The sequence below is a fragment of the Pieris rapae genome, chromosome 9 (assembly GCF_905147795.1).
Source record: "Pieris rapae chromosome 9, ilPieRapa1.1, whole genome shotgun sequence".
Classification (NCBI taxonomy): Eukaryota; Metazoa; Arthropoda; class Insecta; order Lepidoptera; family Pieridae; genus Pieris; species Pieris rapae.
Window position 1 is genome coordinate 6,759,249 of NC_059517.1, and position 25,570 is coordinate 6,784,818.

At 31.5% G+C, this 25,570-nt stretch overlaps 1 protein-coding gene across 1 annotated transcript in view; it reads right to left on the reverse strand.

The window, feature by feature from the left end:
* Window positions 1-14,691: 14,691 nt before the first annotated feature.
* Window positions 14,692-25,570, reverse strand: part of LOC111003711 — a 40,918-nt gene continuing 30,039 nt past the window's right edge. Inside the window, exon 2 of the mRNA XM_022274370.2 lies at window positions 14,692-18,227. Within this exon, the coding sequence (XP_022130062.2) occupies window positions 15,888-18,182 (2,295 nt within the window). The 5' untranslated portion in view covers window positions 18,183-18,227 and the 3' untranslated portion in view covers window positions 14,692-15,887. The remainder of the gene's footprint in view (window positions 18,228-25,570) is intronic.

Sequence of the window (25,570 nt, forward strand, 5' to 3'; positions counted from 1 at the left end):
CTATATTTACTTTATTTTACATGATAAATAATGTATTTAAAACATTATTTTATTTTGTTATTATTCTTACCGTAAATTGTAACATTACGAGTATTTACATAACTCATCTTAGTACGTAATTATATAATTTTAGGTTGGATTATTCTATACAAATCCTAGCATTCGTGGACAGCCGGAAATTGATCCGTAAGGTTTACAGATCAGAATTCGTATTAAAGATTGAACTCATAAAAATCAATTTACGAATTTACCTATCATACTTTGCGGAACCGGCTGCTCACTGAAGTATTTTCAAACCAATTCGACTTAGAGTCCTTCAAGAAAAGAGCGTACAAATTCTTAAAAGGCCGGCAACGCACTCGTGAGCCCTCTGGCATCGAGAGTGTCCATGGGCGGCGGTATCACTTAAAATCAGGTGAGCCTCCTGCCCGTTTGACCCCTGTTCTATAAAAAAAACTAAAATAAAGAATAGTTCCCATTTTCTACATAATAAAAGATTTTGCAAATGCAAGTACTATTTGTATCATTTTACCGATACTTATCCGTAGGTTAAAACACTTTTTTAAGTTCATTTTTACTAGCCTCGTTCCGATTCTAACGAGTTTCATTTTTGTTGTTCGAAAAATAATACACGAAAGCTTTATTTAATTTGCTCCTTTCGGGTCATGTAATGGAATTTTCTGGTAACCATAAAATAAAATACTTCGTAAATATTTCTACAATAGGCCGACGATAATTTAATCAACTGAAATATGTATTTACTAGAGTAAACCACCATAGTCATACGGTGATTATATAAGCACATTTACAAGGCTGCAGGTAGCAATAAATTAGTCTTTGACATTTTTAATATTGGTACACACTCGCACCGGTTTCTTTAAAACTTATAACTTTTAAATTTGCTGTTTGTTATAAACAATTTATACAGTGTTATTCTATTTATGTGAAGTGTATAAGCTAATTAGTTTAAAGAAGAAGGAATCCAGCCAAGAGAGGAAGCCACGAAGTTGAAGGTACTGTGCCGATTTCTTTCTTTCATTATCTGTCAATTATCCCAAATATTGAGCAATGATAAATTAAATAAATACAGTCCATTATTGTATATTTATTAGCTAAAAGCAATTTAATAACTTCATATTGAGAGTGTAGTTCCAGTATTTTTAACATATTTATTAAGAAACGAAATCCACTTGGAATAAGTATGCCTTTATAGTTATTTATATAAATAAAGATGTAGTCACTGGGTGTTAAATGGGCTCTTACCAACGAATTACAGAGTACAATAATAATAAATTCAAATTATGGTCGAAGTTAACCGTAAACTTCCGTCTCTGCTCAACCAAGGAGGTCTAATTAAGAAGCATTGATTCGAAGAAAACAAAATTTTAATTCAATTCCAAAATCAAGTTTTAATAAAATTCTTTTACTAGCTGTTGAATTTCAATTGGGTAATTGTTTAGTTCTAATTTTTTTTCAGTATTAGTTAGACATTATTTATTATGGTTAAAATGGTTTATGGATTATCTCATACTCATCATCAACATCATCGTTGCAACTGCAAATAATAACAGTTATATAATTATGTGCGTGTATTATTTATAATCTTAAGATTTTTGTATGTGTCTCACATAGCTGAATTTTATTATATATTTTGTTAAAGCAGAAATATTGCATAAGTGTAATATGTTAAACAGTGTATATACATACATACATATATAACATCATATGTAAGGACCTAATATTATGATTGTAGTCGATTTTAAGTTTGAAAGCCTTGAGTTCTGAAAGAGATAGAAAGAAAGACCAAATAATGAGGTCTGAGCTTATGAAAATTCCTAATATTTTTCACAGCATTTGTTTACAACTGATATTTGTCATATATAAAGGACAATTAAGCAACCCAAAAATAAATATAGACACTGAAAAGCTTTATTAATGTCTCATAGATTAAAAAGTCATATTTAATGAGCATTGTTTTTTATAACTTACTGTAAGTTCAACTAAAGCAACTTATTCATCTGTAAATATTGCACTTTTCGCAATATAACCTGCTTAAACTTCTGTCAGTGAGCCAAAATGCGATATCGAAAAAGTTTTCACTATTTGTATTAATGTTTTGTGGAATAAAACGCTTTATAATTTTTATTCTTTGAAATATCTACTAAGTTTTTATTAGTTCAAGGTTATCAATTCCAAATCCGAACTCCAAATAAAAATGATACGATAATAGTACCAATTCTTAAAAGGCCGGCAACGCACTCGCGAGCCCTTGGCATTGAGAGTGTCGATGGGCGGCGGTATGACATTAGGTGAGCCTCCCCTGCCCGTTTGCTCCCTGTTCTATATAAAAAAATATCATAAAATAACTCATTTTCTTTATTTGTTAAAGCAATAAACAAACTTTCACATTTGTTCCGATACTAGAACAAAACAGCGATATTTTTCAATTGCATACATTTTATGATAATATGTATCACTTAAAATCAGGTGAGCCTCCAGGCCTTTTGCCCCCTGTTCTATATGTTTAATTTGTTTGTACATAAAACCACCAAAACGTCGTGAAGTATTTTTTTAAAACTAAAATTACACTACTTATTAACTAGAGAATACATTCAAGTTAGCGACTTCCCGTTGCATAATAACAGATGTCGGTAAGTATAATAAATCCGTCTTTAGTGCATTCGAGTATTCTCCTCATTAAATGCATCAAGTTATATTGAGTCAGGAAAACATAATAGATACGATATTTTAGTCCAAGTTTATAGGATGTGTGGTAAATGTAATAATATATAAAATAGATTTTTTGATAGAAAAAATTTACTCTACATAACAATTATTTAAGTAATATCGTCGGGGTTTTACGTGTTTTTATATATTACCCAGAATACGGCTACAAAGGATCCATTCGATACTAATGGATAGGCGGATTAAAGGATTAGCTTCCTAGAGTTCAAAAAATTGGCTATGAAAATTGGATTTTTTTAACAATTTTGTTTGTCATACGATCCTGCCTTAAACAAAACATGTTAGTATTGTACGAACTCTATCTCTATCTCTCTCTTTATATTTTGTCAAAATTAGAGATTATTATGTTTTCCCGAATAGCGATTGAATGTGTACTAAGTTATAGTTGACCTGGAGTAGTAACTTGTGGTTACTAACATGAGATACTGGAGCGCCCACGTTAAGGTCCTACAAATAGCTTATCAGTTTGACAAAGTATTTAAAGTCAAAATAAAGTATACGTACATACGTCTGTGTCAGAGTGAAAGATCTTGGATCTGATTCTACTTGAAATAAAGTGAGAATTATGTCAAATTACAGATATTCCTAAAATAAACCTTCTTGTCAAAATATATTTGTGAAGGCACACAAATTGTTGTGGACACAATTAGTTTTAATTGTTTCAATCGCCAACAATATAAAAATGATTCTCGTAAATATTGTTTTTTTTATCATAGTACAGAGGTAAACTGTCATTCGTTGAATACAACACCAGAGGTGAAAACAACACTTAGTGCCGATTTTGCCCAGTTGGAAGCGATAGCCCAGAGTGAAGTAACGGCTCGCTTCAGCTAACCATGCAAACCTTTTTGCTAAAATTCAGCCTTTCTATAAAAATAGCACGTTACTTTAACGACGTAAATTTTTAAAGGTAAACATTGTATTCGGAAGCACAAGTACTTTAAGCCGAAAATGCTTCTACTACAAAACAAATTAGTGTTAGAGTGAAGCAACAAATCCTATTGAATGCCCGACTTTATGCATTATGTGTTCGGTTTGAGTGTCAGTCGATTGTGGTTGCACTGAAAACATACAGGTTGTTGATTTATTAAAAGCCACTGCTTTTTTTAAATATTATTTAGATTTAGGTTTGTGGTTACCTTGTATCTATTGTAGTTCTTGTTCAAGAGTATTTGGGATAGTTACAAGTAATTAAGTGTACAGCTGTGGTTTTAAATCACCTTAGATTGGCAGTGGCTATATAATATATATGTCAAAGCAATGGCGTTAATGTCAAATGCCATTGTAATTATGTCAAATATGTTAAAATGTCACAAATAAAATATATAAAGGCCATCAATCTTAAAGTTATTTGGCACAGTTGAAAAGAGTACACGTAGTGTACAATAAATATAGGCGTTGTATGGTTCGGTCCTTAGTTTTCTATTTTCGACAGAGCTACGCTCGTCAAAACAGGCCAACATCATGATTCCATAAAAAAAGAGGGTCCTTATTCCATTGAGTGGTTGAATCAAGCTGCTGCCTTCGTTCTTGTTCCTAGTTCCCTTTGACTTCCTTAGTTAGTATCGACGAACTGCCACATTGTTAAGCTCATGAGCGTGTCGTAAGTAATAAGACATTTAGTAGGTATAATGTGCGGAAATAGAACAAGAAACAAACATGTGACCGTATGTTTCCTTAACATCGCAGTAAGTTGCGAAAAATGATAGTGATTTATGCTCCGGCCGGCTATCTAACGATAAATAATTCAGCATGGCCCCTGCATGTATTTATATGAAAACCTCTGTTTTATTACCTGATTTTATTTTACTCTATATTTTTCCTACAAGCCTTTTGTAATCTATGATAATAACTTATTGCTATTAAGAGTATCGATTTTTCGTAGCTTCTGTGTAAAATATTTTCTATTTTTTATTCAAATATATTTAATTGCTTCTCAATTATTAAACATGTCAAAATTACATTATGATATGCAGCCTTTCTACCTTTTAACAGACTTAGCTTTAAATTTCATAGATTTTGTATTTTAACGAATGCACATATATAAATTCATGGTGTGTTTCTTGTCGACTAAAGAATAGTTTTAGGTTGAAGAAAACATATTATGTTAAATGCGTCAGATCCATGGTGGAATATACTTATAACCAAAACATCTCTGCCAACTAATTATGATTTGTAAAAATATTTTTATATTTAATTCTCATTAAGTATGTAGTGCTATATAATTAATATAACTTGAAGAATTTCACTATAAAAGAATGTTAAATGCAATGTCTTCAGACAATTATTTTTATAAAATATACAGTTTACAATATATAATCTTAAGGTAAAAAAGAAGAACGTTTTATCTGCAATCGTTCACTATCTCATATATTTAACGTTAATTGAATTTTCTCGTGAAAAATATACATAATAGCTTGTATACCTGGCTTTGTAAAGGATTAATTATTGGCTTTGCCCTCGTATGCGAATAAAGTATTGTGTTACCAATTTTATACTGTTGCTCTCAGGGCGCACACATATTCCATAGTACGGTATATTTAATATATTCAACCGTTAATATTAGTCCTTATATCTCCAAATCTTTAGATATAGAATACTTTTTCTTAAGTAATTACCTATTTTAATATTTTGTTGTTAGCTTACTAAGTAAGCTATATTTCTGTACTTAATGTATCCCCTTGCTTTACTGGTGATACTTTACATACAATTACTTTATGTAATACCAACATTCATTAAGAATTCTTTATTTACATAGAAATAAATCTAGCCATATAAATAAAAATGTTGCAGGGAAAAACTTTCAAATCACTATGTCATTTAGAACCTTGCGCTTGCGACGTTATTTGTATAATGAAATGGCATATTATTGTTTTTGTTTTATCATGATTATATTTATCTTATAAATTATATTTAAAAAAACATATCAAGTTCTGATTATAAAAAAATGACTGTGAATTGATGTGGGCGTCTATAAACCGTTTAATAATCAAAAACCTGCATCATACAAATATATATAATTTGTGTAAATTCAATAAAATATACCATTCCTTACTTCATAAAGAGCCAAACCTTCGCTTAATAAAACTCGTTTTATAGAGTTAAGTAGCTGGTGACTAGGAGCGAAATGTTTTCGCTTTTGTTTCAATGAGAAAGTTTTAAATAATTATTGCCGTAATGTCTTTGTGCTGCAAATTAACTTGCGCCATGTTTTAACTTCGTAATTATAACGCTGCTTAGGAATGACTTTGTGATATATTTTCAGAAGTTTTAAAGGAATTATGGAGACATCTTAGTGTTTTCCTTATATAAGACTTATTTTTTAGGAGGAAAAAAACTAATACGTAACGTTAGGACGGCTTCTGTTGTTTTACAATATCTATACATGCTAACATAACAATTCTTACTAAAGGTCGTGTTTTGTTAAACAAAAGACAATCGTACTTTCTATTTTCCATAATATTGGAGATATTGCAAATATTTTGAAACTCAACAATATTGCTTCTGTAATTTAGAATCTCGCTATTAAGTCAGCCCACGTTGTTTCAAACAATATTTAGCCAATATATGTATCGTTAACTAATATGTCTAATGTTATAACACAAAGCGCTACATTAGAAAATACCGCAGCTATCAGGATTCCTTATACCATAGTAAAAATAACAAAGTAAACATATTTATAAAGGAAACCTCAGCAATTTTATAAACACATCACAAATACACGCTATAAGGGGATAAATAAAGTCTTATTTCGTAACGGGCAGTGTTTTATTAGCGTGAACAAGGAAAAATTGTGCGCCGTCGGAAAGGCTGATTGATTTGTCGATGCCACCTCATTACAGCCTCCGGCAAGCCTTGTTACACATAAATATTAGCTAATATTATTGCCGCACTAATGCTTTTTTCTACCGCTATTGTTAAACTACTATATATTTTTTCTTATAAATAAAAATAAGTACTTTACTTTTAATAATGAACTTTAAAAAAGACAAATATTAAAATTAGTCTTTGAATTTACAACTAATTTAATTAATCTATAACTAAATAGATAAGAAACGAGAATCGGTTTATATTCGAAAAGTTGAACATTGTAAAAAAGACAAAACATTCTTTTACGTCGCTTATGGTTAGGCCTGTGTGACTTACAGCGTTGTAATGTGGCCAAGATTAAAAACCCGCAAAAAAATATTGCCTCAAGATAACATGAAATGACAGTACGTTCAGATCAATCAAGGCTGTATTCAATTAAAACTATAGTACCTTTTGTTACGTTTATTTTCAACGTTTTTATTATCCTACACATGGAAATTTTTTTAAACCACTTTTTTGATACCCTGATAATAAGAAATAAATAAAAGAAATCTAAGTAAACAATTACTAAAATTCCTTCACCGCACAATAACTTGAAACTACCCAGCTGATAAGGAAGAGTTTCGAGTTCGCTTTCGTTCGAGCCGGCAATAAATTTAAGCGGCTATTAAAATGTTCTCTGTAATCGCGACCGTGCCATTGTGCTACTGTTATTACCCGCTCCAGATTTTAAGATGGCATTCCGGAAAATGTTTTTTAATGTTGTGTGAACTGTATTGAGTTTATTGGTATTTCGTAACTAGCAGTTAGATGAGGATTTCGTTTTTGTTGCAATCTATTGTTAATAACTGTTTTAATTAAAACCTTTTTAAATTGGTAATTAATGTAATATAGGCCTACCACGAATCAGGGAATTGTTGGATCCAAATGTCTTCCTTCAATACACATCTAACAAAACATTTATTTTTTAACGACAATACAAATGTCATAGGTTACACCGTACTTTCCATTTAAGGGATTTTCTATTAAATGTTAATTACTTAAAGAAATATAAAAAATATAAATCTATAATTTACGCTCTAGGCGGGAGTCAAACCCAATACTAGGTACACACCTAAAACATGATAACTGTTTTTGAATTTATGTTTCTGGGTTTCTCAATGCAAAAGCGGAAACAATATTAAATGGTGAATATAATGGCGGGATATCCGCTACAGACGAAGCGCAATCCTTTCTTTATTCCCAAAATATTTCTCAGCCGGCACTTATGAATCGGATGTCAGAATGTAGTTTAATGTTCGGAGGAAACTTGGCCAAAATATACGAACATCATATACGGTCTTACATGAAAGTCTGTGCCAGAACCACAGTGCATATAAAGTGGTTTAAATGAAGTAATTTTATGGAATTATATTTAGGCACTTAATATTTAAGAGCGAGAGCGTTTTGTCCTAGTGGCGAGATAGGTTCGATCCCCGGCTGTACACCAATGGACTTTCTGTATACATGTGCATTTGACATTCGCTGGAATGGTAAAGGAAAATATCGTAAGGAAACCGGCTTGCCTTGGACCTTTAAAGTTGACAGCGTATGTCAGGCACGGTCTATCAGATTGACATTTGATCATGTAATAGAAATCCAATGCCCAGACCTAGAAAGGTTCTGCTACCGCTGATTTAATTTGTTTAATATTATTTAAGAGCTAAAAAAAGACTACATCGCTTAGGACATATTAATATGATGTTCTGATGTTTTCTATATTTTTAATATGAATTGCATTATTATGAATTTATTATTTTATTATGAATATGGCATTTGGAACATAAACTATATAATTTTAAAAAAATCGTTGATTGGACTCTAAGTGAATAAGTTTCACTATATGATTGATATAAACTATACTGATACAGTTCAATTTTATCTTTGCTTTAGATCACATCCTGTATAATACGAATAATACAAAATTGTTAAGTTACGAAAAATGTGGTACCGGCGTTACTATTAGGTACATATTTTAACATGATAAAGTACTTATTGTGTCATAACTGTAATGGTTTGACATGTATTATCGATTATTGTGATTTATTATATAAAACTGTAGTACTTTGCTATTGCAAATTATTTATGGATAGGGTACGATAAGGAATATATTATTTTCTTTATTTAAGAATAGTTTATGGAAACTATTCCATATGCAAACTTCGATAATGTATTAGTTTTCAGTTATTAGTTTTTATATGGATCCCTTACTCTAAAAATACTTAATATCCTATGTTTAATAGGGGTAATGTAGAATTATAATCGCAAAAGATTTTTTCAATCAGCTCAGTGGTTTTAGTGCTTATTTAATGCAAACAACGACACAATCAAATATTTCTCCCATACCTACATATATATTTATATATGTACATCTCAATATTTTTTCTGTTATTCGCGTAGTTTTAATAACCTTTCAACACAGTATTTACAAAAATCATAACCTAAATAGTAATTGATGACTGTAATTCATCATCGTTTTTAAACGTATGTTATGACATATCTACATGTAATTCATAAAATGCGTGTTCAGGTTTTTAGTGTACTATGTTCTGTGTATGTATCTAGTATATCAACAAATACTTTGAGAATCTATTTATAAATATGTTTATTAAATTGATCCAATAATGGCATAGATCTCATTAATACATATTTTTTTCTGTTTTTTGTTCTTTCCCTAGAACTGTGCAACTTACGATTTACTATGACTATTTTTATTTATAATAGTGCAGGCTACTAGTCATTGAAAATAAGAGTTAATTTTAGCTCAAGTTTAATGTAGTAAAATATCATGTGACTTATTAATTTTTAATCTTAAATGTAATAAAGGTTAATTTTAGAACATTAAACTAAGTTTCAATGCAATTATAATTAAACCTGTCTACACAGTCAAACAGGTGCGCTAAAAGCAGACTAACTTTAAACCACAGTATTGATTAATCTGAGTTTAAACGTGTTTGTCTAAAAGGGAAACGGAATTATGGGATTCTTTTGAATCTTTTCACTAAGTAAATTGTTAAAATATATTCTTAGCTTTTGTTAACATCCGTCTGAGCGATTAAAACCCAAAGTGTGAATAATTTTATCAAATTCGGTTCAGCCAAGATAAGTTTATAAAATATATTTTTTTATACGTGAAATAGTTTATAAGAGGAATTAACAAATTATGGATTGTATTTATTTTTGTGGTTCTTGTATTGTGTCACTTTGTTTTTCGTATTTTAATCTTAATAAAATAAATTAATAGATGGTAAAAAATTTAAATGTGACTTTTTAGAATAGAATACGAAAATATAAAACAAAATGTACACGACTGGAAATAGACTCATTGTTATTAAAACAACCTTATAATTTTTAATAATTGTTAATTTGAGGAAAAATAAAGGAACGATATTTAAGATATTTGTTTTATTTCTTTAAGTATCTATCTTCTCTTAATATATATTATTTATGATTAACAAGAAATGTAGAAATATACTCAAAAGCCCTTGCTCGTTTCATGTGAAGCGTTTCACTTGAATTCATGATAATTTAATAAAATATGCCTTTGACGTGACTAAATTAATGGACGGTAAAAATTCCGAGAAATTGTTAAATAAATTCCATAATATTTAATTAATTAACATTCAATAATTCATAGGAATGAAAATGTTAAAATTTACGACTCGTTATTTAGGTTCACAAGTGTACAAAGTAAATTTATGCCAACATATTCTAACTTAACTTAAAAATATCATCATAAATGTTGCTCTAGTTGTTGATATCAACACTAATATAATAGAGAGGACACATTTCTGTTTTAGTATGTATGTTTGTAATGTTTTCTATATATAACTTCAACTAACTCTTAACTAAATGTTCTATATACAAAAACTACAATCGATTTAAAAAATCCATTCACTAAAACCTGCATCTGCTGACTGACATAGGCTATATATCATTTTAATAAATAGGACTCTGATAAAAATGCAATAATATAACATATGTCATCGCCTGCGCTACGGAAACTATTAATGATACGAGTAGAACTAAAAAATGTTGTACAGTAATATAAAACGTAGTAATATAAAATTTTCAAAAATAATGTTTAACCCATGGGCATTTGTATGATGGCCCATCCCGAGTCGTTACTCCAAAGCTTGATTTTAATACTACATGTATTACAATAAGTAATTTTTATTTTCTTTTGTCGGACGTTGGAAAATTATGTTACGAATTTTAAAATGTATTCTATTCTGTAAGATATATATTCGTTGCAAAAATCTGTAGTCTGATTAGATTATGAATATAACCGTGTATCAAAATTTCAGAAGAAGTAATTAAAAACTATGTAAAATAAAACTGTTATGTTAATAAAAATATACTCCACTTCCATGACTTCGGTGTCTGCGCGATTGAAAATGCGGGGCATATCTATAAAGAAAAAAAAAAGTTATTCGATGGTGCCGAAATGCCGGTTTCAGAATTTTACTTATTTTATATTTCGTTAAAGGCCATTTTAGTTATTCCCGTGTAAGCAAGTGTTGTGTACATTCTTTGGTGCAGCTGACGTTGAAACGCTCGACCTAAATTATTAGAATTTTACTATTAAAATACAAGTATATTTTTGTCAGTCGTCCTTTTTTATTTTAGGTTATACGAAAATTCTTCAAAAATTATTTTACGACTGAAACAAACTATGCTTTATAATTTTATTTAGAATGAATGATATTACAAACCGCAATTAGGGTCACAGTGGCTTCGGTACTGTCAACTAGAAAAGTTCCATTTATAACAGACATTAAAAGACATTTTTTTATCTAAAATTCTTAAAACGCTACGACCTGATGCCATGTTCTTAATTTGTCAAAAACTTTGTCTCTCTGAAGTTACTCCATTAGGTACAGTGTGTACGCGATTGTACTTTTAATCACTCTTCAGCTTTCTTTTGTACTTAGTCAGAAACGATTCCAGGTATTTTGAAGTTGAAGTTGAAGCAAAAATTTCAGTTTATCATATTCCAATAGTAGTCTTGACTCTCGTAATCCACCGGTATTTTTTAGAAACAAATAAATTATCAATTTGATCATAAAACGGGTTCAGTCTTGTTTAAAAAAAAACACATTACACATTTACAAACACATTTACAATATTATTTATTTATTCACACTTCGTTGTATTAAAAAAACACGTATAACACAATATATAAAAAATATAAGGGATGCAATGGGCGGCCGTATCGCTAACAAGCTATCTCTTCCAGGCAATCCATATATACAACTTAAACGAATATTAAATACAATTCACATACTTATAAGGATTTACATTTAATCTGTCAAGTGGTGTTAAATGCAAGAAATAATTAAAAATACACTTTTTATTCTAAATTCATGCACATCTACATTTGTTTTCGCCAAGAATAACATTGTGTTATTGTGTTGTTTAAGTTCCAAAAGAATCTAAGAAAAAATGATGAGTAAAGTGCAAGACAATTCTTAAAAGGCCGGCAACGCACTCGCAAGCCCTCTGGCATTGAGAGTGTCCATGGGCGGCGGTATCACTTAACATCAGGTGAGCCTCCTGCCCGTTTGCCCCCTGTTCTATATAAAAAAGACAATACAATGTGTACAATGTTTTCGGATAGTCTAATTCAAATGAGGAATGACAGATGGTGCCTTAAGACAAAAAAGGTTTGTCGAGGTAAATACATTAAGGTGTTTGAATTCTTACCATTCTACTTCTTGATACTGATGATGCCAGAGCCGGTGGTTCCCTTTCAGATTCCATAAGCACCACAATCCAGCACATACTTTGTCCTAGACTATTTTTATTAAATTTATTCATTTCATTTTCTATATATTCCATGACTTGTGTTTCATTAAATTTCCAGTATATATATAAATTAAACACATATACTAAAGCAAATCCTTTTACTTCTACACAATCGTATTTCTATTAGTAGATGTAAAGAGTGTCCTAGATCGTTGCAGCAGTACATTGCAACAGGATATTGCATTGAAATTAACTGCTACGCAACCACATGTCCTTTGACATTTCTTTGAAGAAAACCATTAAATAAAGTTCTAATACTTATAAGGATTCACTTTTAAACTGTTAAGTGGTGTTAAATGAAAGATATAATTAAAAATACACTTTTTATTCCAAATTCATGCACATCTACATTTGTTCTCGCTAAGAATAACATTGTGATATTGTGCTATTTAAGTTCCAAGAGAATCTATCCAGTCTGCCAATTTAATACTTCGAGTTAAATAGAAAAGGCAATAGTGAATCTTAGTGATTCTCTCGAGCTTCACTATTACTTTACTGTGAGTATAAACAGATTTGTCGTATAAGTCTTTAAACAGTAGCTTTGATGTAAATGATTTTATCTTGGTACTGTTAAATATACTTAAACTTTGCTACGACAAATCTAGTTATAAACAAGATATAAGAGTCTTCATACAAACAGTATCGAAACAATGGCAAGTTTATATAATTATGACTGAATTGTTTCAATATCGTCCATTTACCTTAACAAATTCGTCGACAATGATTACTATAATTCGAATTAGTTATGCAAAAATATTAATTCAATATACTCCTTTGAATTATAAGGTTACAAGAAAGAATACTAAAATATTGTTTATTACAATGACTACCTTATGATAACTATATATAGCTACGCCATATAATTTCGTAGCACTACATCGTAGGCCCTGTAGCTCGGTTGTAAATTTACTATAATATACCACTGGAATTGAAAGTAAATTAGGAATATTAATAACGAAGCATTAATTAAGTTATTTTAAGAGCCACTTAAAAATGTAACCACTGTCGAGAACTACTTAAGTTAGGATAATACACCACAGTCAAAGGCACAAGTGATCAGTATTAGAATTATTACTTTTTTAATTATCTTTTGTTTCTCATCAAATTTAAAATGCATAAATATTTTATCAATAATTGAGAATGACTTCAATAATCAACAGAAATATCGAATATTTCAAATATAAAATATCACCTCTGCCTTTGATTGTTCGCGTTACATTACATTATTATTGCTATTCATGATACAAAATATATGAAAAGAAATTGTCTTCTTACAAAAGATATCATACATTATTTCCCTATTCAGTCGTTTACAAACATCTCCTGGGTTCGTATACTAATACAGGAGTCTCAACAAGGTGCATTTACAAAGTTTTGTCGAAATATTGTGATATTGTATTCGTGGAGGTATTTTACATGGGAGAAAACTTTCAATTTTCGTATAAATTTCCTACTTTGCCGCGAATTTTGTAGGGTATTGTTAGGTTTATGCCAAACGAAAAATAACGTTTAACTGTCAAAAACAATTGAAAATAAGGTATGTATTATGGTAAATGTTAATGACAGTTTATTAACATGTATAGAGTTAAGGCCTTTAAAATCGTATAAGCCGGTTAAGAAGAGGACACTTTATTAGTTTCTATCAAATATTTATAATAAATATTGTGGTTATGATTACTAACTTAGGGCTTAGAATCAAAGGGCTACAGTCAATATACCTTTTTTTATGTACACAATGTGTTACTATTTTGATAGTAGTGGATTTAAACTATGTGTATATCAGTTTTGTACAATAAAACTTGTACAAAAAAATGCAATCATTTTACCTCTGGGGACAGATAATTTTTAACTTAATATTGGCTAAGGACACTATTAAAATGAACTTTACAACCAAGGAGATGTCAGTAACGCTCTATCTAACGTATGGGAGGTACCCTGATATCGATTTACTGTGCCTATTCACACCAATCATGCAAAAATCAGATATATTCATAATTTTACTGATTAGATATTATAAGGTAACAAATAAAAATAAGTTTCTTGACTTATAACGAAAATAACATTTAATAAGGTAACCTAATTACCAAATGAATAATGTTTAATGTTTTATTTATATATAACGTACGTATTTTATTACATCAAGTGAAAATTTCGTTAAAAGTTACGTTTACATTATAAACTTCGTATAGAAAATGGCATAAGCAGATGTTGAATTGAATTCGATACATATTTCATAATACGGACAATAGGCAAGGATCATAAATAAATATGTGAATAATTTAGTTACTTTATTAAAAATCTTTTTACCCTTTTTGCAGGTAATATACACAGTTTTTTGTAAATGGTAAAAAGGAAAAACGTGTTTAATTTGAGTGAGAATTTAGTTTTAATACATGTGTCACAACCATATCGGGCCCGGTGAAAACAAAATCATAAGGACCTTTAAATATGAGCTTATTATAAGTGAAATAATTAATCGTGCAAACAATATAATGTATTCAGACTGTATTTAATATAATACATGTGTTACATACATTATCTATGTAATTCAAATACGACAAATTGATTGAATCGTTAGCGAATCATAATAATTTTACGCTATAAAATTATTTAATATCGAAGTGTATGAAAATCATAACATAGTAATTAATATTATGAATTTATACTCATATTGTGAATTCAGCTAATATAATTTTAGTGCGAGTGATGTGAACAGGCTTTCGCTACTCGATTCCATTTGGAGATGTAATAAAATCTAATATTTACATTATAATATTGTATATTTATTATTTACATTTAATATATAACTATTTAGTTTAAGAGTCCAAGGGTCCGCGTGAATATTAAAACGTAGAAAGATGAGGAATTACCTTAATGTATTTAAAACTATTATTTTAAGAATCAAATTATGTATATTTTAATTAAAACCGTATTTTGTTATCTAGTGAAAACAAATATTTACTAAGTATAAAAATCGACGAATAGACTTTACACTCATAAGATTTTTCTCTAAAAATAATTCCAGACTAGAAGGCTCTAAGAAAGTTCCTTAAGATACAACTAAAATGAGAACAATAGAAAATGTTTTAAAACAGTCTGGAACAGAATTCCGGAGTCTACAATATTTCATTTTAAAAACCAATTTTCTCTCAAGTGCAATAACAGAAATGCTTCATAACAAATAGTTTAGGCGTATTTTAGTCTTAACTACTATTTCGAACTTGGCACAAGATTGTCATAATTACAAAAATGAGCAAACACACATTATTATCAAAAAAATACTAACACAGCTTTTGACTAGAAAACTTTGGTAATTGTAGTTCACAAGTGATTAATTTAACTCAAATAACGCACATTAAACGGAACGCAAATATATCGTGCACTGTACACTTGTTATATATACAAAACTATTCATACTCAGTCGCTTTATCACTTCGGTAGCGTCTAAATTGCCCTGTTTACGCGTTATCGTTACGCCGTCGTCGTCAGATGTCGTTAGCGTCCCCCACATACCCCTCGTCAGGGCTTTCCGAACATATATCAGACGCACATTTAGCGACTTGTGGCAGTGGTTTTAGAACGTTTTCCGTACCTTCCCCCGGTACTCGTGTATCTGATGTTTGGGTATCTACACACCTAGTTTCCACTTGGTAACACCTACCGGGAGTTTCTATTCCCATTGGTACCATGACAGCACATGTTCCTTTCGGGTTCCAAGCTGCACATGGCTCTTGGGTGGCGCAACACTGCACTGCCTCAGTTTTATAACCTTCGGGCGGCGAAGGCACGAATTCTTCATTATAATACACTGTCCCATTTCCTACAAAAGCAATTTGGCGGTTGCGAGGAACTGGGTATCCCTCTAAAGTACGTCGCACATTTGTCCCGTTAAACATTTCGAAGTTACCACAAGGGGGCGGAGTCACGTTAAATTCTGTGTCTTTAGTGAACTTACAAGCGAGCTTTTGACCTTTTGGCCGATTATGAGGCAGTGTTTGGTAAAAGGGGCCGACAACGGCATAATTAGACATCATTGGCGCTCGACATGGGTGTTTAGGTAGGCCGTAGTCAAAAGGATACCCATCACTGTCTAAAAAGCAGCCAGGGTTAAGATGAACGTCGGCCGAATGTTGGTACATTGCGTTTTGTGGTAGGCTCATACTGTTAGCGGTTTGCTGGTCTTGCCAGGTGACCTGTCTTTGTACGGATGGTGTAGTAAAGGCAGTCTCTTCCTCAAAGGTATCGGTTCCGGTTTGCGTTTTGTAAACCGATAACACAGTATTCTCATTCTGAGCGTTGTTTGCAACCGTTTCCGCATCGCTAATTAGGTCGGGATTTCTGTCTACAAAGCCTTTCATGTTATTGCTTTGATACGTGTCGTTCGACTCGAATTCTCGGTTTGTTTGCACTGTATAATGCAATGAGTGGTGCGAATGTGCGTTCACTATAACGCTACCGTTGTTTTTGGGCAAAGAGCCATTACCTCGACTAGAAGGCAAAATTTGATTACATAACGCGACGTCCTTTCCACTTTCCTTCTTTTTACGACTTCTCGTATCCGTTTTAAATTTTAATAACACCACCGTTATTATAACGATAAAAAGGACAATTATAAGGAATATCACTGTTATAATCACTACTAAGTGTCTATGGGGAAATGTAACCACGATGACAACTGGTTCTTCTTTAATAAGAATTTTAATTGTGTAATTCGTTCGAATTCTTCCAGCTGAATTCTCGGCAATACAAGAGTAGGTTCCATTATCATCATTACCGATGTTGTAAATGTGTAGTTCACTTTTTTTGTCGATAACTCCGTTCTCTACGTAGAAAACATGGTGAGGCTCGGCGGCAGACGTCGAGTAATTGCGTATCAGTTGTCCTTGATAAAACCATTGTATTTTTGCCTCAGGCACAGCCTTTACTATACATTCCAGGGTTATATTATTTCCAATATTCGTCTCTATAAACGACAGGGTTGGGGTAATTTTTGGCAAGCACGCTAAATCGAATTCATCGACACTTGTGATTGTGCGTTTTTTCAGTCGCTCAGGTAGCGAGCAAATTGGCTCGACGGCGTGTGGCATATTGAAACTTGATAGCCAGCTATGTAAATCGCGCAAATGACAATCGCAATTCCAATTATTACCCTCCAGATCGATACCCCGCAACGTATCGGGAAACAAATTATCGCCTTGAATATTTGATAGCCTGTTACCATTCAGTCGGAGCCATTCTAAGTGTTTCAATCCAGCGAAAGCCTCCGCTTCTATACTTTCAATTTTACAATTGCTCAACTCTAATGTATTCAGATAGGACAGATGTTGGAAGCAGTGAGTTTTTATATTCGTTATAGGATTGTTGTTCAAAGAGAGTCTCATTAGGGATGGAAAAAAGACAAAGTTGCTGGATGGGACGACTGTGATGTAATTATTGGATAGATCTAACTCGACTAAATTGGCGAGGCCCCTAAAGGCGAAGTTATCGATTTTCTGCAACCGACATCTCTGGAGATATATTTTCTGTAAGTCTAACAGGCCGAGTTTGTGGAATGCCTCCTTTTGTAGGACTTGCAAATCGTTGCCCGTGAAGTCTAATACTTGTGTTTCGGAGTCTAGCGAATCGGGGATTGCTTTTAAATCTTTGTCGGTGCACTCCACATATCGTTTGCCGTTTTTCCACTTGCAAACACACTGGGAGGGGCAAGCGATAGCCGGGACCAGTATACAAGTGCTCCACAGGGCGATCAGCCGCACGTCTAGACTCCGTACAAATTTCATATTGCCTCAAGGCATCCGTGAAGCAGCAACAAACGCTTTCATTATCTGAAACAAAGAAATGAAAATGAAATATAGCTATTATTATTTTTCATGGAGTATTGTTTTTATACTTGAATGGTTTTTGTTCGCTGAGATCAATGGAGCAATTTGGACCTGCTTGGAAAATTCAAATTGCGATCATAAAAAAGTTTTAAAAGTATCTGTAATAGATCTAGGTATGGCGTCTACTCTAATGAAGACAATAAATGAATGGTATAAGTTGATTTGCTTTAAAAGGGATTCATTATAACTTTTAAAAGACAAATTTGACACAAAACAAGATTAAACTTAAGATATTTAAGACAACGCAAATTGATGAGCTTTTGGTGTAAACGACCAAGGCATTTTAACCTTTTAAAATAAGATATTTCGTAATTTTCAGTAATAAATTAAAACTCAATGTGCTATAGACATTGACAAGGGTACGGAACTCAGTTTAATATTGTTGAAGTTATTTGAAAAAAAAGTAATTTTAAATACTCATATTTTGAAATACCATCTCAATTTCGTAATATATCACAAATAATTAGATTAATATAATACATTACTTTAAGTGTTGCAAAATCACCTACATCATGAGCACACCCCACATACACACCATCACGTACATACCCACACTTTTACATCATCACACAACACAACCAATTTAGGCTTAGTTAAATAAATTAAATCACAATTAGTTAAATGTATTAAATACTTTTTGTTTGTTTGTTCCCTTTTGTAAATCTTTTTGTTGTAAAAGAGCGTACCAATTCTTAAATGGCCGGAAACGCACTCGCGAGCCCTGGCATTGAGAGTGTCCATGGGCGGCGGTATCACTTAACAACAGGTGAGCCTCCTGCCCGTTTATCCCCTGTTCTATTTAAAAAAAATCATGTATTCCATCTTTGGCTGTATTTTCAGTGTACATTTGTTTGTATTTGTATATGTTTGTAATTATATATAATTTATGTTAGCAGTAGGATTACTAAATAAATAAATAAATAGATAAATTCGTTTTAAACATGATATTATAATTCTACATAGTTAAAGCTTATATATAAGAGTTTAGAGTGTACGTCTACCACACATGTATATTAGTATTTTGTAGTACGTTTTTCCATTAGAGCGTTGAGACTTAAGTAAAGGTGACAAACTGTCAAGAGCTCACTCAGGGCGTTAATGATTAGCGACCTACTTCCACAAGATGTAAGGCAGGCGAACAGAGATTTGAAATCCCTCAATTTTACTTTATGACTACATACAGTGTATTTAATAAACCATAAATAAGGTATAATTGATATTATAACTGTAATCTACCCTTAACAGATTTTAATTGTATAAATAATCGGATAATTAATAAATTATTTATGAGTATGGTGTGAAAAACCCTGTAATGGGCGTGAAAAGGCTAATCGTTGAATGTTACTGCAATTTTGCGATGTTATCATTTGGATATTGCAATATTTGTTCCATTATTTTATATTAAAATTGGAGTTCAACATTTCGTATCTACTTGATAAATGAGATATATTTAGATATACATCACATATCACATGGTTACAAAATTATGACTACAGGTTCTTCTTCGTTGGTTTTCATATAATTTACTAATTTCTATATAAATTGGCTTTATATAACCCATTGGACAACCTTTTCTATATTTGTCTAAGATATAAATAGCGGTAATATAAAAATATAAATTCAAATTCGAAAATAATTTATTCATGTAGGTAACATAATGTACGCTTATGAACGTCAAAAAAGAAATATACATTGAATGCTTCTTATTTTACATTCTCAGCCATTTCTCAAATCAAGTCATATAAAATTGATTAAACATTAATGTTATGTAACTATTACAATAGTTTGTACATAAAAAGTTCAAAAACTCAATCGTAAATCTGAAATATGATTTTTATAATTCATCGGATTATGGTTATTCTGATGAAACGTATGGAATTGTATTAATTTTCCTTTCAATGGAGAAGGCAATCCGACCCATTATCTCGACATATTGAAATGAGCCGTTGACTTAATTAATACTGAAATTAATTAGTTCATGCTCAATCTTGTATAAGCCTACTTATACGTATATAATATAATTATATATTTAAAATGATAGTTATGTTAATTGGTTATTAGTTAATATAAGCTTGATTTAATTAAGATAAAAATAAATGTATTTTTATTAATATCAAGGTATATATTGCGTACATTCAAACACGAAAATATGAAAGAGCTTTTCCTTCAAATTCACATCGTATTTATGGCCGAAGGATGCAGCAGATAATAGTTAAATATATATAACATATTGTTTATCATTTAAAAATGATATATTTAAAATAAAATGATAAGTTTAGCTCAATTTATAGAAACATGTACAGTCATTATACGTCTCATGTAGTTCTTAATAAGTATTGGTTTTATAAAACAATATTCTATTTACTCTTTAAAATAATAAACCATTTCGTTAAAGAAATCGAGTCAATACTAACAAGAGTGTTATTACGCTCCCTCTGTCAGCAAAAACATAAATAGGTACACAAAATAAGTATATTTTGCTAAAACGGGCAACGAATGTAAGGAATATCATAAAAACGTCCATACAGCCGTACTGAACGCAGTTATTCGGAAAAGAGGGTTGTTTTTTGTCAAAACAGCCTTATTTCTTATATTCATGTGATTCCACTGCCAACTATGAATTCGTCTGGTAAAATGTATTAAGACATTAGGAATTTTTAGAATTCCAGACGGGATCACTATGATAGATTGGTTGTCAGAGAAAGTGTAGGGTCAGATGCCCTTGAATAATTTATAAGTGCTAATGGAAATAGGTATTTGCGGTATATTTCAAAAGAGATTTTCTTGTCATAAATATATGGTTCAATAATATTTAACAAATTCTGGCTAAATTGTATGAGGTTTTGCTTCGCTATGTAAGACTAAATGGAAGTAAGGAAGTGAGCCATATTCAATTTATTAATATTTTCTATAGAATTAACGTTTTTCTTTTATTTACTTAAGTGCAAACCATATCAAAGTAATCACGCTTTATTGGATTCAAACCTGTACACAGGAAGGCCATATACAAGTATGATAATTAAACGTGTTTAATCCGGCAGTTACTTCCAAACAAAACATTCGCTATCTAATTACACGGTTAACATTCTAACTTCATAAAGTTAATTAAACCACAACCGCATTGTCAATCTTCGCAATTTGAACTCAATCTGGTCCACGTATAGTTTACAAACCCAATATTATCATTGAATTAGGCCCATATTTGTGTACATAGAATAGGTATCTCCATTTCAAACCTCACGCTCAAATATCGGCAAGGCAAAGGTACAATACAAACAATAGGTAGGAATGAAATGGGTCGGCCAATACTATAAATAATGCATCACATACATTATACGGCGGGGAAGCTGTTTTTTGTATCTCTTGAAATATCGCAGATTTTTCTTATTTGTCGTCGTTTTACCAAAGAGGATATGTTGAAATACAAATAATTATTATTATTGTATCAATATTTGCCTGAGCAGCTGCCTAAATATATATAACGTGAGTAGAATAAATACAAGAAAATAATGTATTAAAGTTTCTTATAGTTTTTTTTACTTATTTTCTTTAATAGGGTTTGCTTTGCATACATACTTTTTATTTTAAGCATTTATCTTCAGTTTAGTTTTAAGGATATTTGAAAACACTTCAAGATAATGTAACTCTATGTGGATTACAATAAAATTCATTAAATAACAAACTATTATTTTATTATTGTCCAATTTATTTTATAATTTTGCACGAACGTTTTGCACTATTCCTTAGCCTTTTTTTTGTAGGGTAGCCTGGAAGAGATCGTTTTTTAGCGATAAGGCCACCTCTCCTAATCCTAAAAGTAATACCTAATTTTATAGTACTACTAACGGAATGAAGTGTTAACAAATAGAGACCACGTAAATATCATTGCTATATTTGCACCATCCTTTTAATACGAATATATTTTTACACCAGACTCCATTATTACTAAGAATAACGCCCCTTCATCGTTAAGCGAGTGCAATATTAAACTTCCCTTTTCATATAGACTTCCAAAGTAATTCCCCGTTAATCGAAGTGAGTTTAGAGTGACACGGACAGCAAAAGTTGCGAGATTAAAACTGAGCCCACCTCTCAACTCTCAAATTTCTGATCACGGCCGACGCCTACGGCCTTCGGTGCTTGGGGTGAATTATTAAACGTATCTTATGTAAGGTAAACGCCTGGAGCTGTGTATGTTTTTATATCAATATAATTAGGTAATAGAGTTATTTTTGCGAGGCTGTAATTTATTATCAGCTCACGAAATCGCAAGGGAATTATCAGGGAAAGATGTGTTAGCCGTATTTTGTATGATTTTATATACATAATTTACAATTCAGAATAGCTATTTAATATAGTATATATCCACTGATAATATAAAACTGTGCAATACGGCAATTTTTACTATCCTATGTATACAAAAATACAGAATAAAATATGCAGTTTTAGACTTTATTAAACTTTTCGTTAAGATTACTCATTTCTTTAATTTTTACGATAATTCTGTTATTACCCGCAGTAACTCTCTAATCGCGCTGACAAATGTCAGCCGTCTGTTCTGACAGGACACAATTTAAATTTAATTGAAAATCGAACTATTTAAAATACTCTTGATCTCTGCGTCCGCCGTGTTCTAAATGTAACAGAGGTTCGAATACTGTGTTGCTATAAATATGTTTCGAACGCCTTCCGTAATATTAACATTTTCATGAATGACCACGGAGGACCAAATCCTATTTCAATTGATGCAGTGAGGTACAAATAGTGTCGAAACGGAACACGTCCGGGCCTCATCAATGATTCCGCTCTCCGGTGACTCGTATAATCAATGCTGATCTGATTCGCCCGCTATATTCACCACTGCTACGGATTGTTACAGATAACATGCCTAAGGTTAGCTTTAAGGTACAGTACACATAGTAGCGCAGTCTTAGTGAACGATTAAGAGTCTAAGGCTGAAATATATATGTGAGTGTGTGTGACGTGAGAGCTGTAGTAGTTTTCCCCAGAAGGCTAATAAATACGAATGCTATTATTACGCAGAATAATTCACGTTGAGCAATAGAACTAAGTTTTAAGACGTTTTGCCGAAAAACAAACTGTTCGATCTATGAAATGGTCACTGGATTTTGTTATATGAAAGCTGTTTCTTTCCCACTTAGAATTGCATTTCAAGCCATTCACCACTGCTACGGATGCCTAGGCTTGAAATGCAATTTTTATTGAAATGGGTATAAGGATTTCTTATACAACAAAGTGATTGATTGAGTAAAATATAAAATAAAAACTTAGAAATCTTCAATGTTCGTAATTAAACAAAAATGTTCAAATAAATGCTTTCATTAGACCAATACTAAAACATTACATATCATTACATGGCTTCAACTTTAAAAGGAGTATTTGTCTAATAGCTAAGCGATTGTCTTCCTTCTGATGGTGCGAAATACTTTTACGGTGACTGAAATCGACATATATCCGATTCGACAAAAGAATATACTTTTTGCTTATAAATAAAATTATTGTTTAAGTTATGCCAGTATTACACCTTTTAATTTTGTTTAAATAAATATAAATTTCCGCAAATCGATGACACAAAGTTTAGTTCACTTCAGCTAGAAGCATTATTATGAATTAAATGGATTATCCAATTCTTAAAAATGCTTCTAGCTGTACATTTTCAGCACCACTAGTATAACATAAAAATAGTAAAGAAATGAAAATCGCCTGAAGTAATAATTGCTCTTTTGGGCGTCGCGTGCGATAGCTCTTATCTACGGTGGCCGGCGTTGACAACTTAAGCCGATCGAAACTCCGCTGCGGGAAAATTGACTCACGTATTCGGTGAAAAGTTTTCCATCACTTTTTATACGTCTGGCATCTGACCATAAAACCATTGCTGTGATTTTAACTATCTTGCACAGCGTGAAATCGATGCTAAATGCAGCTTAGAAGCTTAGAAGTACGGTGCGTATTTAATAAATTATTATGGAAATGGAGGGGGTTTAAGTCCACTATTGCGGGTGAAGCTAGAAGGGGTCTTTGACTTTCTAATTTGGTGACGTCAACAGTAATTATTTACTTTATTACACTTATTACCCACATTTGCTTAAAACGAGGATTCCTATAATATACATATTAATATGTTTCTGTACTCTTATTTTTGAGAGCTTGGCTTAATTTTGCTGATAAGAGGAGGGGGAGATTAATTGCAGTAATGCTGCTTACATAATACTTGAACGGCCCCATGGTGATAAGAAAGTAAAATATGATTCACATAGAAAAAGTTTTATATATCAAAAGGCAACATCGTATTTACGATAAAACTTATTCAAAGATGATAAAATTACTTATTAAGGTAAACAATATTTAAATCCGTCATGTCAGAATAATTCCGTCATGTTAAAACGTCAGATACGGACATGCATGCATGCTAAGCCAAGGAATGGTAGGTAATTATGTACCGTGTGTGTTATTATTTTGATAGTTAGTATTAGTTGCAGTGTTCGTTCTACTGTCGAACACGAGGTTTTGTTCGTCCTGGCACCGAACAATAAAAATACCCAAACCCAGTTTTCCTTAGACACATTTGAATTGTAATCCTAAGTTTGGATGTTGGAGGTATTTGAGCACCCTTCGGAAAGCAAACGCAACGAGATAATGATGTTGTGTCGAATATCCGTCCTATAGTAGTATGAGAGTTATGGAATAGACAGAACACTATACTATCTCCAACGTACATGGCCAGTCCCAATAAAGATAAGCTACGGGGGTCAAGTAGGCTTGGAGAATATGTATATACTATTGTTATCTATTAAGTAATGTAACAAAAGTTTTCCTTTTCATTCTTCTCAAACAGAGCTAATACACTAAAGATAATTGAACCACTTTGATATTTTGACTTTAGAAAGATTCTTTAAGCTTCTTCCAGACTCATTTCCATTTCTTTACTTTATTTTCGCTCGTGTGGTTGCTAAATGGTAATGCAATTTAGTATGAAATGGAAGCTGTAGGGAGCGTCTAGACTGGAATGGAGACTTCAAACATTACCGCTTAGCGGCGAACCAAACGGGCTTACTGAAAAGCTGCATTTGTGGCAAATAGGTTTCATCACACTTTTTATATTTTCTTATAAACATTCATATAAATTGTAATATTCGTAAAAAGTAATAAACTCATCTACGCTTCTAAAGAGATTGTACGTTTCTATCGATATAAATTGATTAATAAATTGTGTAAAATAATTATAGTAGGATTATGATTTTATGTCTATAAAGAAAGATCAACTT